The sequence below is a fragment of the Nicotiana sylvestris genome, chromosome 5 (genome assembly GCF_000393655.2).
Source record: "Nicotiana sylvestris chromosome 5, ASM39365v2, whole genome shotgun sequence".
NCBI lineage: Eukaryota > Viridiplantae > Streptophyta > Magnoliopsida > Solanales > Solanaceae > Nicotiana > Nicotiana sylvestris.
The window spans coordinates 179,400,529-179,420,639 of NC_091061.1; the positions used below are offsets into that span (position 1 = coordinate 179,400,529).

The window sequence follows — 20,111 nt, forward strand, 5'->3', positions numbered from 1 at the left end:
GGGAGGTGATTGTTCTTCTAATCGAACGCGTGCACAGGCCCGCGAACGCGAAGGTCAGGGGGGCCAACCCTTCGCGAATGCGTAGGAGGACCCGCTATCGGGTAAGTCCATGATTTGGCAGCTCTTCGCGATCGCAACAGTGTTCTCGTGAATGCGATGAACACTGTCGCCCAGCTCTTTTAAACATTAACATAACACACGGGATTTAACCCAAAATTCATAACTTCTTCTTCCAAATTCCAAAATGGGCGGTTTTTGAAAGAGAACTTAACCACAAATTCATAGATATGCAATCTTAGACTCATTTTCTTCAATTTTCATTAACACCCATTAGATTTCTAGGCCTAAATCATGTTCTTAAGAGTAGAAAATTAGGGATTTGGGTAGAGTTAGACTTTTGTATAATTGGAATTTAGACCTCGTTTTGGGGTCAGATTTTGAAACTAATTACATGTTCGGACTCGTGGGTGAATGGGTGATCGTGTTTTGGTCTGAACCTCATGTTTTGACCAAGTGGGCCTGGGGTCGATTTTTGACTTTTTGGGAAGAATGATATGAATCTATAATTAAGCATTGGAATTGAATTGTTTAGCATTTATTGATGTTATTAAGTCGATTATGTCTAGATACAATTGATTTGGAGCCAAATTCAAAAGGAAAAGCGGTGTTTGAGGTTTGAGTTGGCCGTGGAAGTTCGAGGTAAGTGTTTGGTCTAGCCTTAGCTTGAGGGATTAGGAGTTGTGTCCTATTTGCTACGTGTTACTTGTTGAGTATGACGTATATGCATGGTGATGATTATCTATACGTTGGTGTCAAGCATGACCGTGAGTCCTAAAATGAAATTGTTGTAATCTTAACAAATACTACGAATGCCTAAGTTGTTGATTCTCTATGTTGTGCAAGGATTATGATTATTCTCGTGGTAATTACTTATGATTGAGTATTGGTGCTAGTTGAAGAAGTTAGATGTTGGAACAAGTTTGGTTATAGCTGATTTTCATTAGCCGGAACGTATTTACTTATATGTTGATTTCCTTGTTGGGATAGTGTTGTTTCTTTATTGATCCCTTGCCGGGACTCTCAATGTGATTGGTGTTGAACTGTATATGTGGATCGGATTGCACGTCGCAACAATATTATATTTGGATCGAGTTTCACATCGCAACAATATTATATTTGAATCGGGTTGCACACTGCAACAGTAATAAATGATATGTATCGGGTTGCATGCCGCAACAATATTTTTATGATTTGGATCGGGTTGCGCACCGCAACAATAGATAATAAAAGTGTTTATTGGTTGGTTACGATTTCCTTATTCTTTTTCTATGAATTCTAAATTGTCTTTATGCTTTTCTTGTGAACTACTATTGATAAATGATATTCCCCCACAACATGTCCCCCTCCCATCTTTAATTATTTATTTCTATTTTATTTTTCGCTGTATATAATATAACTGCACAGGTTTAGTTGGTAGTCTGGTCCTAGCCTCGTCACTACTTCGTCGGGATTAGGCCAGACACTTACCAGCACATGGGGTCAGTTATGCTGATACTACACTCTGCACTGTGTGCAGATACCGGAGCAGCAGGGCGTCTCCCCCTATCCCTTCATTCTGTTTTATATACTTATTTCAGAAACAGTGTATTAGCTATCTTTCAGACCTTGTTTGTAGTAATTCTAGACTATCTGTGAAGCATGACACCAGTTCTGGGTAGATTTTGCATAAGATGTTGTATTGGATAATTATTGAAATGTTTTAATCGTTTTCTTTTGCTTGCTTTAAATTTCCGCTATTTATAAATGTTGATTCACACTTGTTAAAGATTTAAAATGGGAAAAAGGTAATTTGTGCAAATGGTTAGCTTGCCTAGCTTTCACGAGTAGGCGCCATCACGACTCTCGAGGGCGGGAAATCCGGGTCGTGACAAAAGAATGATAAAAGAAGAGGCTATACATCGCCCAGTGATGAAAGAAATTCACATTGGCAATGTTCTATACAATGAAAATGACCTCTCTCTACAATCTACTCTTTCTCAGTTCTAATCCTACTTTACAAAATCTCATGTGTAGAAGAATTCGCACCATGGTACTATTCATAATATCCTCAAGCGGGAAGTGAGATCAACGAACACATTCTCATTGCAAGGTATTGTGAGACCGCCCATAGGATGATCAAAGCCAAATTCTTCTTCAGCTTGAGCTAACAAATCTTGAAATAAAGGCTGACTCAGGTATGATATTGGCACAACAAATCTCTTCTTCTGGCTCTCTCCTACATATATGAGCAATGTCCTTTTGGAACACCTTCTGATATTGAAGACCTTTTTAAGAATCGATTAGCCTGGATAAATGGTATCACTTTGATACCCATTGTCTCAAGGAATATTATGTAACTCTAAAGGATGAAGGAAAAGAAAGAACAAGAATTTTCAGAATTGCACAGAAAATGAAAGTTCTTCGAATGTCTAGTCTAGATACTTGTGTTCTGCTCAAATGCTGTGTGTATAAGTATATATATAAGGTAATGGCAAGTTACATACTTAATGTTTTTTGGTGAAGAGAAATTTGAGGGACAACAATACATGAAGTTTCACATGGTTTTGCTCATTCTGCTAGTGTCAAAGTATTCAGACCATACATTTTGTTGAACAACAACATTAGACCCTACTACTTCTCATGATTTGGAACAAATGGCAACCTTAAAATAAAATCCAGAAGAATGGATGAAGTTGATGACTTAGTCATGGACCACTTGGTTTAAAGATATATTGACAAATAATTCAATAAATGCATCAACCTCTTTACTTAAAACAAGACAACCAGCCATTTCCACAATTTCTAAGGTCCCATATTAATCATCAGCACATGATTTTGCCTTCAATACCTGACTCAGGTTGACAACTAGAGCAACAATGAAAAAGTCATAACTCTAGCCTCAGCTATAAATAAATTGCTTCCATAAAACATTTTGATCATCAAGCAGATAGAACTCAACCAAACCTTCTAAAAACTCAAACAATATTTTCTTTCCTATAAACCGAAGAAATAAACATGATCAGTGCTAACAAAATCATCAAGATAGCAAGGAAATGGCAGAAGTTTGCGGTCAAGCAGAGGAAGAGAATTTCTTTTCCAAGATCCAATAACCATGACGCAGAATGTTGTAGTACATCTTATTCTATAGTTGGCAAAGGGCATTTTGTGGTGTATACAACTGATCAAAAGCGATTTGTGGTTCCTTTGGCTTATCTTCAACACGAAGTAATCAGACAACTATTGCACATGTCTGAAGAAGAGTTTGGACTTCCGAGTGATGGGCCTATTACATTACCGTGTGATGCACTATTCATGAACTACATCATATCACTCATTAGAAAAGGTGCAGATATCGATCTTCAGAATGCATTGCTTGTATCAGTTGCTTCTAGTAGATGCTCATCAGCTTTATACCTTCAAGAACTAAGAAACACAGAATTACTAGTTTGTTGACCTTAATGTTTTGTAATGGATACATGATATTCAACAAGTGTACAGAACATTCAACATCTAATTATTCATCAAAACTCCATATTCTTGTCAACACTCTTTAACTTTGTGATTATATCTGATTTCTTTCAGTTGCTTTCTAGTAGTCCTATGAATGCAAATTGAACTCCATTACCAATGAGAATATATAGCAACCAATGAATAACATACAAAGTATGATCATATTTTATGTTGTCTTTTGTTGAATTTGGCAAAGTCCCACATCGGTGGGTTAGCCATTTGGTTGGGAAATTTTCACTATAAAAGAAGGCTTAATGTTTAGAATTTAAACACACCTCTCATTTGCCTTCTCATCTGTTTAAGGCATTTGTATCTTCTCTCTTTAGTATTATTTCACTTTTATTTTTGGAGTGGAATAAAATATTGGTTGTGTCCGAGGAGTAGGCAAAATTAGCCGAACCTCGTAAATTCTGGTGTTCCTTTTATTGTTGCTTTATTGTCTTATTTATTATTTGGTGGCTGTCATAATTTTTGGTATAGTAGTTGTGACTTATTCACACTATATACATTTGGCTTCCGCAACAATTGGTATCAGAGCCAAGGTACTGTCTTAGTATGCTCTGTGGTTGCAGCATAGTCTGATCTTCCACATCAGAAAAGATTTATCTTGGTAACTGTGTCAAGATTCTGTCTTAGTATGCTCTGTGGTTGCAGCTTAGTCTGATCTTCCACACCAGAAAGGAAATAATCTTGATTTGTGTCGTCAGCTATTAAATAATATTTGTGTCAAAGATGGGAGACAATAAACAAGAAGAATCTACATCAAGTGTCAACAATACGTCATCATTGGCATCTTCGCTTATGACAAGAATTGTGTCAAATGCGAAATTTGCGGTAGAAATATTTGACGGGTCCGGACATTTTGGGATGTGGCAAGGCGAGGTTCTAGATGTCCTTTTTCAACAAGGGCTAGATCTTGCTATTGAAGAAAAGAGACCAGATGCTATTGGAGAAGAAGATTGGAGAATTATCAATCGTGTTGCTTGCGGTACCATTCGATCCTACCTTGCTAGAGAGCAGAAATATCCATACACAAAGGAAACTTCTGCAAGTAGATTATGGAAAGCACTGGAGGATAAATTTTTGAAGAAAAACAGTCAAAATAAATTGTACATGAAGAAGAGACTGTTTCACTTCACCTATGTTCCTGGTACCACGATGAATGAACATATCACCAGTTTCAATAAGTTGGTCACAGATTTGCAAAATATGGATACAACTTATGATGATGGTGACTTGGCCTTGATGTTGTTGGCGTCACTTCCTGATGAGTACGAGCACCTTGAAACTACTCTACTCCATGGAAATGACGAAGTTTCTCTCAGAGAAGTTTGTTCGGCTTTGTACAGCTATGAACAAAGAAAGCGAGAAAAACAGAAGGGCGGAGAAGGAGAAGCACTATTTGTGAGGGGTCGTCCTCAAAGTCAAATGAGGACAAAGAAGGGAAGATCCAAGTCAAGATCCAGACCCAGCAAAGATGAATGTGCCTTTTGTCGAGAAAAGGGCACTGGAAGAAAGACTGTCCGAAGTTGAAGAATAAGGCCAAACATAACAATGGAAAGGCCATTATGGATTCAAATGTAGCTGATTGTGATGATTCAGACTTCTCATTAGTTACAACAGAGTCATCAACATCATCAGACATATGGTTGATGGACTCGGCTTGTAGCTATCATATGTGTCCCAACAGGGACTGGTTCGTGGAATTTCAAGAAGGAGAATATGGAGTCGTCCACACAGCGGATAACAGCCCTCTTACCTCATATGGCATTGGTTCAATACGATTAAGGAACCATGATGGAATGATCAGAACATTAACAGATGTTCGATATGTACCGGATTTGAAGAAGAATCTCATCTCTGTGGGAGCCCTAGAATCAAAAGGGTTCAAAATCATTGCAGAAAATGGAGTGATGAGAGTATGCTCCGGTGCACTAGTGGTAATGAAGGCTAATCGGAAGAATAATAATATGTACCGCTATCGTGGCAGTACAGTTATTGGGACAGCGACAGTGACATCCAGTGACGACAAAGAGGCAGAAGCAACCAAGCTATGGCACATGCGCTTGGGACATGCTGGAGGAAAATCCTTGAAAACTCTATCAGATCAAGGATTGTTAAAAGGAGTCAAGGCTTGCAACTTGGAGTTTTGTGAGCATTGTGTTAAAGGGAAACAGACAAGGGTTAAATTTGGTACAGCGATCCATAATACTAAAGGCATTTTGGATTATGTACACTCTGATGTTTGGGGTCCTTCCAAAACACCTTCATTGGGTGGGAAACACTATTTTGTAACCTTTGTTGATGATTTTTCCCGAAGAGTATGGGTGTATACAATGAAGAGCAAAGATGAAGTGTTGGGAATTTTTCTCAAATGGAAGACGATGGTGGAGAATCAAACAGGCAAGAGGATCAAGTGTATTCGCACAGACAATGGAGGTGAATACAAAAATGATCATTTCAATAAGGTCTGTGAAAATGATGGCATCGTCCGACACTTCACTGTTAGACATACACCACAACAGAATGGAGTGGCAGAACGTATGAACCGGACCTTGCTGGAGAAGGTACGGTGTATGTTGTCCAATGCTGGCTTGGGCAAAGAATTTTGGGCTGAGGCAATTACATATGCATGCCACCTCATTAATCGTCTACCATCTGCTGCTATTGATGGCAAGACACCATTTGAAAAATGGTATGGAAAGCCTGCTGTAGATTATGACTCTTTGCACATGTTTGGCTCAACTGCATATTATCATGTGGCAGAGTCAAAATTGGATCCAAGGGCAAAGAAGGCTATTTTTATGGGAATTACTTCTGGAGTCAAAGGATATCGCTTATGGTGTCCTATGACAAAGAAAGTAATACTCAGCAGGGATGTTACCTTTGATGAATCTGCTATGGTAAATAAGGTAACAGAAGATACCAAACAAAATAAAGGTGTTTCTAAGCAGGTGGAGTTTGAGGGAAAATTTATTTTTCCTACACAAGAAGCAGAGGAGGAAACAAATGAAGATTACCCTCTGGAAGGAGAGCCAGTAGAGGAGATTCCAACTCAGGAACCTCAACAACAACTTGAATCAATAGCAACCAGCAGGCCAAAAAGAACAATAACGAAACCTGTTCGTCTCATAGAGACAGTTGCTTGTGCAACCTCAATTGTAGCTGATGATGTTCCTACCACTTATAAAGACGCAGTCCAAAGTTCAGAAGAAGATAAGTGGAGGATTGCCATGAATGATGAAATACAGTCCCTTCATCAGAATCATACATGGAGATTGGCCAATCTCCCGAAGGGAAAGAAAGCAATTGGGTGCAAATGGGTATTTGCAAAGAAGGAAGGATTTCCTAACCAAGTAGATGTTCGCTACAAAGCAAGATTGGTGGCCAAAGGATATGCTCAAAAGGAGGGAATTGATTACAATGAAGTATTTTCTCCAGTTGTAAAACATTCCTCCATTAGAATTATGTTGGCTTTGGTAGCACAATTGGATTTGGAACTAGTTCAGATGGATGTAAAAACTGCGTTTTTACATGGAAACTTGGAGGAGGAAATCTACATGACTCAGCCAGAAGGATTCAAAGTTGCTGGAAAAGAAAATATGGTGTGCAAAATTGAAAAATCATTGTACGGATTGAAACAATCTTCTAGACAATGGTACAAGCGATTTGACGAGTTTATGTTGCGGCAAGGGTACAAGAGAAGCAAATACGATCATTGTGTGTATTTGCGCAAGCTTAAAGATGGTTCCTTTGTATATCTTCTCCTATATGTTGATGATATGTTGATAGCTTCCAAGAATTCGGAAGAAATTGATAAGTTGAAGATTCAACTGAAGAAGGAGTTCGAGATGAAGGATCTAGGTAAGGCAAAGAAAATTCTTGGCATGGAGATAATTAGAGATAGACGTTCAAAGAAACTCTGTTTATCTCAAAAGGAATATTTGGAGAGGCAACGTTTTGGCATAGATGACAAGACTAAGCCAGTTAGTACTCCACTTGCTCCCCATTTTAAGCTAAGTACTACTATGTCGCCAATGGATGAAGCTGAACGAGAGTATATGTCAAAGGTACCATACGCAAATGTTGTTGGTAGCTTGATGTATGCAATGGTTTGCACAAGGCCTGACATTTCACAAGCTGTTGGAGTTATTAGCAGATATATGCACAATCCAGGGAAGGAGCATTGGCAAGCTGTGAAGTGGATTCTACGGTATATTCATAATACTGTAGATGTCGGGTTAGTTTTTGAGCAGGAAGATAATCAGTCTGTAATTGGATATTGTGACTCAGATTTTGCGGGTGATCTGGACAAACGAAGATCAACTACTGGTTATGTGTTTACTTTTGCAAAGGCACCAGTTAGTTGGAAGTCTACTTTGCAGTCAACAGTTGCTTTGTCTACAACAGAGGCAGAGTACATGGCTATTACAGAGGCTGTGAAGGAGGCAATTTGGCTTCAAGGATTGCTAAAGGAGCTTGGTGTTGAACAAAAAGGTATCACAATTTTTTGTGATAGTCAAAGTGCTATTCAATTAGCGAAGAACCAAGTTTATCATGCAAGGACGAAGCACATTGATGTTCGGTATCATTTTGTACGAGAAATCATAGAAGAAGGTGGAGTCACGATGAAGAAAATTCATACTACAGAGAATCCTGCTGATATGCTGACAAAAGTGGTGACTGCGGTCAAGTTTCAACATTGTTTGGATTTGATCAACATTGTTGAACACTGAAGATTGAAGATGAAGACACAACCAAAATTTGTTATTGAGAGAAGATTGAAGATGTGGAATTTTGCCAAGGTGGAGATTTGTTGAATTTGGCAAAGTCCCACATCGGTGGGTTAGCCATTTGGTTGGGAAATTTTCCCTATAAAAGAAGGCTTAATGTTTAGGATTTAAACACACCTCTCATTTGCCTTCTCATCTGTTTAAGGCATTTGTATCTTCTCTCTTTAGTATTATTTCACTTGTATTTTTGGAGTGGAATAAAATATTGGTTGTGTCCGAGGAGTAGGCAAAATTAGCCGAACCTCGTAAATTCTGGTGTTCCTTTTATTGTTGCTTTATTGTCTTATTTATTATTTGGTGGCTGTCATAATTTTTGGTATAGTAGTTGTGACTTATTCACACTATATACATTTGGCTTCCGCAACAGTCAATTTTGGGATTGGCCTCAAAGGTATTCACAGAACAATCAGTAAGCACAAAATAGCCTCGAGATCCTGCATAAATTACCAAAATAGGGTTCTAAATATGTAGAATATCCAAATTTCTAGTCCTAATTCATAAGAATATTATGTCAAAAGCTGCATCAACCCAATTTTTCAAATAAGCTAAAAAGCAAAGTTTGTTCAAAGGTGGAAACAAAAGTCAAGAAGCATAATAGTTCAAATAGAAGACTTTAAGCTGTATTTTGCACTGGTTAATATCACAGTTTTTGTTTCTCCACAAAAACTGTGATAAATGATCTTTTTATTTATCAATATCCTTCATTTTCTTACACATAAACTACACCATTTTGTGACAAATGATCTTTTTATCCTTCTTCCCAGTACAGTCGTCCACCAAAATGAAGAAAAAAAGTAAAGAAAAAAGACTTCTGAATTAACTGCAACAACTAATTTCTTTGGTTGCTGAATCGCTTAGTTTGTTTTGATACTATTAACCAAAAACTGGTTCAGTTTTCTTATTGTTAATGTATCTTTTGAGTAAAATTTGTCCACAGTGTTACTCAATTCCAAAAAAAAATTGTTATAGCAAAAGCAGAATAGGACTAGAGAAGATGACAATTTAAAAGATCCCTTATGTACATGACAAAGAAAGGAGTAGCACATGGTTTTGCCTTCTACAAGCTATTCTTCATTTAATGGCTTCAAATTATTTAGGTATGAGCTGATATCATACCTAATAGGTCCAATCTGTTGTCATCCATCCTTTCAAACTAGCTTCATCCACAAATTTAAGGCCCCATATCAACAAGCATCAGCACATGGCTTTGCCTTTTATTAGTAACAAAAACTTCAGCTCCAACTAAAGATTATAATTAGTCATCTCCAGTTTCTTGTATAAATATATAATCCCCCTTTCATGAGCCTTTTCATTACCAATCCAGAACAAGCATTAGCAATTCAAACCTCAAAAAGTCTCTAAATTTCTTGTTTACTTTCTTGTTTCAATCTTCCAAAAAAAAAAAAGACAATGATCAGTGCCAAGAAACTCATCAAAATGGCTAGGAGATGGCAGAAGTTTGCAGCCATGCAGCGGAAAAGGATTTCATTTCCAAAAATGGTAGTGATGAAGATAGTTGTAGTACATCTTCATCCTATATAGTTGAAAAGGGCCATTTTGTAATCTATACAATCGATCAAAGGCGATTTGTCATTCCCTTGGCATACCTTGAAAATGAGGTCGTTAGGCAACTCTTAAGCATATCTGAAGAAGAGTTTGGGCTACCGAGTGGCGGCCCTATTAAATTACCTTGTGATTCAGCGTTCATGGATTGCATCATTTCACTAATCAAGAAAGGTGTGGCCACTGGAGATCTTCACAAAGCATTGCTCCTCTCAAGCACTTCGTGTTGTTATTCAGCTTATTCTTTGCACCAAGAAAGTGAAAGTCATATTACATTAGAGTTTTTGGCGAAGGGGATAAGAGGAAATTGATCTTTAATTGGATATATCGGTGGATATTGGAAATCAAATGTATAAAAAATGATTAGTTTAATACCTTTTGCAAATTATTATCTGAGACTAGGGGTGACAAAATGGTTAAAAGAAAATAATTAGCCACCCATATTATCCACTAAAAAATGGGTTGAATAATGAGACAACTCAATAAACAAGAAGTTACTGATTTCCACTTTCTTGGTGCAAATTAGAAGATGAAGTACAGCAACATGAACGAATCGATAGGAGCATTGCTTTGTGGGCCCTGTTCTCTCAAAACATCAAAACGCTTGAAGATCTCCGGCAGCTATGCGTTTCTTGATCAGTGAAATGATGTGGTCCATGAAGACCGAATCACAGGGTAATGTAATAGCGCCATTACTTGGTAGCCCAAACTCTTCTTCATATATGTTTAAAAGTTGCCTAATGACCTAATTTTAAAGGTAAGCCAAGGGAATCACAAAGCGCCTTTGATCAATTGTGTAGACGATAAAATGGCCTTTTAGGTCGTGAGCCTGATGAGTTGACAAATTCCTATACCTCGTATTCTCTTTCTTTGTTGTGAATTCAAACCACGCAATGATTTTCAGTCTAATTGAGCAACCTTAACCACTTTGAAAAAAGTCTCCTTTCTTTATGTATTTTGGCCGCGACGTGAGTTTTCTTTTACATGTACACATGCTTTTTAAAAAAGCTTTTCATCTGCACTTGTCAGTCAAAACTCGAAGCAGCCTGAGTTTTGTTGCAACTATTATGCGTCAAAGAGTCGCCCTACCGAACCCCACAAAAACTAACTGATGAAATGCAAGCACCTGGAACTGTTTTCCCTATGCATAGTTAGAAAACATTGCAAATGGAAAGTGTATTTCTAAAGTTATAGCATGATCATTACGACAAGCAATATTTAAAGTTATGTAGTGTGTAAGAAACTTCTGGATTTTTCAAGATGAAAATTATTTTGAAAAGGTGAAAATCAGTTTCTGATGGAGAGAATACAAGACTAGTTGAGCTCTACATCCCAAAGGAAGAACAGTTCCAAGGCTTCTTTCATCCATCCATTTTGGCACAGTTTTCTTGCTTCGCGAATATTCATCTGCAATTGGTTTTTACCTGTCAGCAAACGAAGATGTGATTTCATTTCACACGACTGCTATTCTGGTCTAAGAGAGGTGTCACGTCACCTTTACTAATAAGACCAGTATATAGTATAGATATATGTAGATTTAAAAAGAATGGATTATTGCATACCGAAGTAAGTTCTCTCGAGAATCTCTTTTTCAGGCCAAGAGTTTAGTTGTTCTGCTACAAACAAAGGAAACATATACTCTTCATAGGCAATGCCACCGGCTTTAGAGCAAAGGGCTTCCAAACTTGCAACTTACTTTCATTGGAATGTGACCTTTGTTTCTAATGTTATTACAGTATGCGACAGTAACAACAACTGGATTCATCCGTCACGGAGTCATGGTGTTCACTAATGTCAGATCTGCTCCTCCTTATCACATTGGAATGTTCTGTTGGTTCATTGTTATTTTCCCTCATTTGTGACAAGGCCTCAACCTCAGGTTCTTCTTTATACAACAAACGAAGTCCATACTTCTTCTGTTTTCCAGAAAAAGATAGCCTAATAAGTCCATAGTCATTTGGTGTTTTTCCATTTGCCTTAGATGTATCCCATAAGACAGCAAGAGGTACCAAGAAAAAATGAATTGGTGTATACCGTTCTCGATAGCTGTATGATTCTGTATCACATTCTGATAAGGCAAGTTTCTGGGTCATGCACGACACCCCGTCATCACATACGGGAATCAATTGAGCTGTGGTGTCAATTAAGCTGCCACAGTAACATACAGCAAATCCCAAGAATTTATCAGGTATATACCAATTTCCGGGCAAATTGACTGATAGACTACTATCCCTTCCCTGATGGTGGAACCAACTTGGGATCTTCTTCTCATGATGCCAAATGGTAAACACATTTTCGGACAAGGAATCTGAAGAAGAGATGTCATGCCTCAAGGAAGAGATTTTCTGAAACAGGGCATGTGCAAACAAATTATATATAGAATTATTGTCTGCATCATCCTTATCATACAGTGGTGCGAATATCACCATCTGTAGTTTCTTCCTCTTTGTTACTAAATCATGGATAAATTTCAGAGCCATAAGATAATCTACACGCAATTTATTTAATTCAGGGGGAAATTCTGGTAGTTGTGTAAGTCTCTTGCAATATGATAAGTCTAAGGATCGAAGAGCACCAAGTTGGGCTATGCTTCGAGGAATATGCTAAAAATTATTTCCTCTGAGCTCCAACTCTTTCAAAGAGGATAAGGATCCAATATCTTCCGGAAGTTCTCCATCTGTTAAGTTGCAGCGACTGAGATCCAGATGTTCCAATGAGCGTAATCCTTCAGCCAGAAGGAACTCAAAGTGCACTCTATTGTATCTGAAGCATCCAGCTAACTTCAAGACTTTAAGTTTGTTCAAGCGTACAATGGTAGACGGAAGTCGTGAAATTAGAGTAGCACTGGCATCAAGCTCCTCCAAGTTGTCTAAATCCCCTATCTCTTCTGGCAAGCTTTCCAGTTTTGAGCAATTCACACTCAGACTAACCAAACTTTTCAACCTACAGATGCTTCTTGGAAGAGCTACAAGGTTTTCCATATTACTCAAATCTAGCTCGGTAATATGAGTTTGGTACTGAAAAACAGAGGATGGCAGTTCCCTTAACCCAGAGGATGACATGTGAATCTGTATCCCAGGCTTCATTCTCCCGTGAATTTCTGGAAATTTCTCTAACCTATAGCAAAATTCTAAACCCAAATATTCAAGAGATTCCACGTTAACACATGGAAACCTCTTAAGTATTTTACAAAAACACAAATTTAACCGAATGAGTTTGTTGCAACATCCCAGGGAATAGTGAACCTCTTCAAGATTAGAACACGAAGACAGATTCAAATACTCCAAATTTGGCATCCCCGTGAAATCTGGTGTTTGCACCAGGCTTTTAGAGTATCTGAGATCTAGCGTCTGTAGAGACGACAATTGCTGTTCAGAATACAAACAGAATGAGATAGAGAGAGAAGAAAAAAAGAAGCTATTTTGCTCCTCCACTGGATTCCAATAATAAAATATTTGGCTATCTATGAATGTAGAAACCTTGTTTGTTTCATTTGTATTTTTGGACATCAAATGACCTCTGTTTTCTTAATATCTTATTGCTAGCTTTCCTAAAAGTATTTATCACAAGAAAAGAAATGAATGATAGCATTTGATTTATGAGGGCCAACACATTATTTTTGTGTGAAATTAGAAATTTATTTTTTATATATGAAAAATTACTTGTTAAGAAACTGAATAAAAGTAAATTATAAATAAAATATTGTTAATTATAATTTAACATGATTGAAAAAAACTGTAGCAAAGCGAAAAGTGTTTCTCTCTTTAAAAAAGTGTAATATAAAATGGGAAAACCCAAATGTTAAATCCGGAAGCAATGTATGAAAGCATATATGTCATTCAAGAAAATAGTAATACACAATACATTCCTTTTGTTTTACTATTAAGTATTACTTCCGTCCCACTATGTACAGCCCTAGGATGAAATTCATATGAATCTGATTTTACTATGAGAAATAATATAAATTACAATAATTTTTTTGAGAAAAAAGACATAAAGATCTTACAACAATACTGGGAACAACCCCAAATAATATAAATTACAATAATTTTTTTGAGATGGAAATACATTAATTTGAGCTTATGGAGTTAATAATTTTTGTTCATTTAAAGACATGCATCACATTTCTAGCAAAAATACAAAGTACCTCAAATAATACGTGACAAAAGTAATAATATTTGTTCATTATCACTAAATTAAAAGACAAAGACAGTTAGAAAGAAAAATAAAAGTAAAATAAAACTTAACTATTATACCTTTGTTTCCATCCATAAATAATGCAGTGAACTGCCCCGGAGGTTAAGGCTAACAAGAATTTTGGGATCAAATGTAGATGGCAATGTTTCACAAGGATAGCCATCCAAGACTAACCAACGCAAGTTGTTGGACAGATACTCAAAGGAGCCATGATAGCTAATATTGGAACCATTATAGGCCCAACTCTTTATGTTTAATATCTTAAGCCTTTTCATATGTTTCATGGCCTCATTGTTAAAGCTTAGTGTCCTAAAATTACAATGAAGCCAAATTGTTTCCACTGCCATGGTCCCCTGGTAAGAAGATCATTAGGATATACTGATGTTATGTCAGAGAAATACTTTTTGCAATTAATTCTATAGTTCTGTTTCTAATATTACATTTCTCTTAGAAGTTCATTAGAGTTAAGTTTATAAGCTTTTCATGTTGTAATAGAAAGAAACTGTAATTGAAACAATACCAATAAATTGTAGTGACTTTTTAAAATAATAAAATAAATAATGGTAAAGTGAATCTCTGATTGAGTTATTATGTAATAAAATGTCATAAAATTTTCAAGTTAATCCAAAGAATGAAATTGGATCAAACAGATTAAGTGGCTACTAGCTAGACTAATCAATCTCTAAAAAAATATAAGAAAAACGAATTAGGCAACATAAATTAAAGAGGCTACTTAACGAATTAGGCAATTAATATCATTTTTTAAACTAATTAGGCAATTAATATTACTTTTGTTTTTCCTATTAACTAAAATAAACAACCAAAATATGAAGCAAGATGAACAAATAATTGGAATTGACTGTCCTATATGTCTTTGGAATATAAACATTAGAAATTAAATATTATTGCATCACTTATGCTACTTACTCCATTGTTGCTCATCACTTCTTCGACTTCCTCGGCGAGCCATAGCCTGCTACGTTCTTCAGGATCTTTTCTAAAATTCACTATATATTTACCCATATCCTGTATTAAGTCATGCATTTGAATTTGATCATTTTCAGAGATAGACACAAGAGATTTGTTAATTAAGACACGCAATCCATATTCAACTCCAGAATGACAACTCTCAAGAACATGCATGGCGTAATTTTTTTCTTCCCCTCGCAAGAAGCATGCTATATCTAGAAACATCTCTTGTTGGATGGGCTCCAATCCATCATAACTGATTTTGAGCTTTTCAACAATTTCCGAATTAGAATTAACTTTCATGTGCTCTATAGCACTTTTCCATTCAGTTAAGCCTAGGTTATGCATCAAAGAACCCCACACTTTGAGGGCTAAAGGAAGGCCTTTAGCATGATTTACTACGTCCAATGAAAGTTCCTTAAAACACTCATCTGGATCTTCTTTTCTAAAAGCATGTTGATAAAATAATTGAATGGATTCATGATCAGGTAATGCAGTCACTTCATATATTGCATCATCCTTCCCCATCAGATGCTTGTCTCTAGTTGTTACAACAACCCTGCTGCCATTACCAAACCAACCAATATCACCTGCTAAATACTCTAAATGATCTTTATGACCTATATCATCAAGCACAATTAGCACCTTCTTAGAGCAAAGTCTGTCTGGAATCATCCGCTTCCCATCAAGCTTATTATTGACGTAATCATCTTTTCTTCTTAACAATTCAGAAAGAAGAGTGTTTTGCAAAGAATGCAGTTTTTCATTTTCTTTAATATCAGCAAGGAAACAAGCAGCTTCAAATTGATGAGACAAAGTGTCAAAAATGGCTCTTGCTATTGTCGTCTTCCCTAGACCGCCCATGCCCCAGATCCCCAATATGATCCGAACATCATTGGTTCCTACCTTAAGTAGGGACTTTAATTTCTCCAGATGAGTATCTATTCCCACAATATCTCGCAAAGAAGACAAAGTAGCACTATTGCACAATTTGGAAATTTGGTCGACAATCTGCTGAATATTCTCCGCTTCAATCCTACGAAAATAAAAAAAAATCAATTGTAGATAAATGTAAGAAAGCCAAGTATTAGTACGCATTTCATAATTAATTTTTTGTTTACATAGGGGTAGGGGAAAGGGAGAGAAACTAAATATTGAACTGAGCTACTAAATATTGAGCTGCTAGAGTCAAGGAATCGAACTCTCATCAACTGGGCAAATAACCAACAAACTGAGCTACTAAATATTGTTAATTTACATAGAGATGATTAAAAGACACCACACATAAAACAAACTCTTGAAGGAGCAATCAAAATATTATATGTGCAAGAATGTTATTGAGGAATTGAAGTGATAGGAACTATAGTGTCTTCTGGGGTACTAGCAAGACGTGAATAGCTTAAGACGTTTTTTTTTTTATTCTCTCTAATTATATTGATAGGAACAATACCTTCTTATTGATAGAGACATATATAACAACCATCATTCCTTTTTTTCAAGAATGTTATATGTGCAAGAACAATACCTTCTTATTGATAGAGACATATATAACAACCATCATTCCTTTTTTTCAGGAAAATAAAGATAAAAATATTTTTAACGTGTAAATGACAATCAATGAAGTTAGATTGTGTACGCAGTATTCTTAACAAAATAAATTAATTAAGCTTCCACCTTTTAATTTTTATTTTGTAAATATGATAAATTAATTTAATGTCTTTTCTGTTTAATTCATTTTTTGAGGTATAGATTCTTTTTCTATAGTAAAATATGTACTCTTCACATAAGCAACTGCAGTTGAAGGAAAATTATTCCTTTTGAGCTCCTCACTTTGCTACTATAGTAACTTGAACCCGCAACCTAAATTATTCCTTAGCACTTGAGCAAACTCTCTTTGTAGTATTCCATTTTTTTTCATTGTAAGAAATTACTATGTGTTCTTAACTCACCCGTCACGGACATCATATCCTTTTAGATTTGCGGCAGCAGTTAGAGCATTCCTCCATCTTTGGAGCTTCTGCATTCCTTCATCATCATCCTTATAGCTTGTTTCATGTTTGTCAAAGGCTTCAGCAAAGCTTTCCGTCTGTTTCCGAACATGTGATGGATCCACATCATAGAAGACTGGTATGACAGTCTGTCCACATTGATCCTTGCATTCCATGATCTTCACTAACTCATCTAAGCACCACCTCGATGTTGCATAATTCTTTGAGAAAACGACGAGGGCAACTTGAGACTGTTCGATAGCTTTCAAGAGTTCATCCGATATTGATGCACCATGCTCTAGCCTTTTATCATCATGAAACGTGAATATTCCACTATTTTCCAAGCCTTTGAAGAGGTGACCTATAAATGTTCTTCGAGTATCATCGCCTCTAAAACTTAGAAAGACTTTGTAGTTCCACCGAGGAAACTGTGAAGTACTCGCATAAGCAGAAGATGATGCCATTGATTCAATTGAAAAGTAAAAAACCTGTATGTGGATAAATTGTAGTTGTGGTAAAAGATAAAGTGATATAATAGGAGAGAAGGAAATAAACAACTAGCTACTAGCACTTCAAATAAGAAAAGTTTGTATGAGAGGGTTTTCTTTGAACTTTAATAGAAGGAGATGGGAAGCTACAAAGAAAACGTCTACCTCTTGAATTGAATTATTGCTCAAAAGCACAATCATACTTTCTTCTCTTTCTTCTCTGCCAAATTTTCTTTTCCTATCTTAATTTCTATGGTGGTTGACAAAGTCTTCTTCCAACAAAATATTTCTCAGTTTTTTAGATGATCAAAACAAAATAGAATAAATTTTACGTAACCAAATAGAAAAAGTGACTTTTGGATATAATGAACACAAAATTAGATGACCACAACTAAAATTTAATCGCAGATTTATTCCCAATTTATTAAAGTTAAGACAGTTGTAACTTATAATAAAGTTTTGACAAAATCGTACAAAACATATCATTCTGCCAAAAATAAAAAAATAATTATCTGGTCGACTTTTCAATCCTTTTTCCTATTGATTCCGTCTTTAGCAGATAGGTTTACATAAGAAAATGCGTGACAAGTCATAGACACGTTCCAAAAAAAGACTTTTATTGTCAACTAAGCGAAGGTAATTTTTTTAAATATAATAATTGCCGAGATTGAAGATGTAGATTAGGATATGTAAACAATTTATGACAACTGTACTAATTAAGGATTTTTCCTTGTTTCAATATAAAGAAGGAGGCGTCCCAATTTTAAACCCAATTACCCAGCCCAAATCCTAATTTACCCGACCCACGACCCTTTTCAAATAACCCGTCCGGATTCCCTTTTAATCCCAGATCAACGGCTCACATCAGCCCTTTCCTTTTTTAATTCCCAACTACCCCCAAACCCTAATCATTTTCACATGCAGCTGCCTTCAAACCCCCTCCCCCCTCTCTCAGTTCCCTCTCAAACCGTAGCCGCCACCTTCAACCACCACCATGAAATCTCCCAAATCCATGGACTCCGAAGCCATTGAAGGCCTGTATCCACTTCCTTTGACTTCTACGTGTTCGAGTACTATGGTTTCAAGGCTAGGTCGGGAAAGCTCGGTCCAGACCTTGGTCGATTTTAGTTCTTATGGCTGCCTCCGGTCATCTTCGACTTTGTTCTAGCCAACCATGGCTATTCAAGCCTGACTCTTGACTTCTCCTGCTTAGATCGATGGTTTCCAAGCCTTTCTCACTATCTGGGTTCATTTGAAACCCTAACTTTTGAGGTTCTTCCGATTTCTTTAGATCTGTTCTAGATCTGTATTTACTCTAAACTTCTAAACGTTTTTCTCAAGGTTTCTTTCAAAACTCTGCCTTCAAAACCCCTTATCTTCTTCGATTTAGGTTTTGTTAAGTTTTTTTTCAAAGCTTTCTCTGATTTTTAACACATTCTACTGTGTTTTCTTAGGTCGTTTGTCTACTTGAGTTTGCATGTTAAGGGCCTTAACCTTTTTGAGACTTTTGAACTTGTTTTGTTAGTATTTTTGCCCGATTTACTTGTTTTCATCTCTATACTCGATTGATGGTGAAAATCCTAAAATTTGGGTTTCATTCGAGTTCTTAGACTATTTGCTATATGATTTACTTGTTCGTTATGCTCTAAATTCGATTGTTTTCAAAACCCTAATTTCTTTGGACCTAATCGAGTTTCTGAAGTTTCTTCATCTGTTGCTCGACTGAATTTCGAAATCTTTTGTTCCAGCCTCTGTTTCTTTATGTAATTTGTTTTTGGCTTCCTACTATTATTGAAACTCTACTATAGGGTCTTATTCACTTTACCCTTTGCATGCTATTTGATACTCTCTCTTTTCTCTATTACTGAGTTACTAAGATTGACCTATGTGACTACCATGTTTCGATAGTCCACTACTTACTAACTTTGTGATTGTATGACACTTCTCTTTGTCCTAAATTCAGCCTTGCATGCCTAATGTTTATGCACTCTTTTATATGCTGGATTTCCCTCTGAAATGACCTTCAATTTTGGACTGATTTCAAACCTCATTGTGTAATTTTGATTGCATTCATGTGTTAAGTGATTGGCTCTTTCCTTGTTTCGCCTTACTGATTTCCGTGTTTCTTGGGTTGATTTGAAAACTTTCCTTAGACTTTCGATTCTCTTGTCTTTAACTTGTTTTACTTGTTTATTCTTGGGAACTCATGTCACTCTCCTTAGATCAGTGATTTTGAAATCCTTAACTCCTTGATTTGCTATGAACTGATTTTCGATTGTCTCTATATTCTGCAACTTTATTTTGTTTTCTTAGCTTATTTGGCTAACCATGTATTTCAAAGATTCTTCCCTTAATTAAACCTATATGCACTTACCCCTAATTGTCTACTCTGCACATGATGCTTACTTGATTTCTTTCCTTAAATGCTTTCTGCCCATTACCGTTTGATTTTAACTCATTAATTAAAAGAAGTCCTTCTACTAATTTGATTTTAATTAGTAAATAATTTCATAGTTGCTGCTGAACTATGATTCTTGCCTTATTTTTACCTATTTTCAAACTAC

The 20,111-nt window shown here is 36.3% G+C and overlaps 1 protein-coding gene and 1 pseudogene across 1 annotated transcript; one reads left to right on the forward strand and one right to left on the reverse strand.

The window, feature by feature from the left end:
* Positions 1-3,054: 3,054 nt before the first annotated feature.
* On the forward strand, positions 3,055-3,654 carry LOC104215719 (auxin-responsive protein SAUR68-like). Its single transcript, XM_009765583.2, has 2 exons — positions 3,055-3,483; positions 3,622-3,654. The coding sequence occupies exons 1-2, from the start codon at positions 3,055-3,057 to the stop codon at positions 3,652-3,654; spliced, it is 462 nt and encodes a 153-aa protein (XP_009763885.2).
* A 7,428-nt stretch (positions 3,655-11,082) lies between these two features.
* On the reverse strand, positions 11,083-17,801 carry LOC104222244 (TMV resistance protein N-like; annotated as a pseudogene).
* Positions 17,802-20,111: the final 2,310 nt, after the last annotated feature.

Coding starts and splice junctions, on each gene's coding strand:
- LOC104215719 (XM_009765583.2), top strand. CDS start 3,055: ATGATCAGTGCTAACAAAATCATCAAGATAGCAAGGAAATGGCAGAAG. Junction 3,484..3,621: donor TAAGAAACACAGAATTACTA/GTTTGTTGACCT, acceptor GATTTCTTTCAG/TTGCTTTCTAGTAGTCCTAT.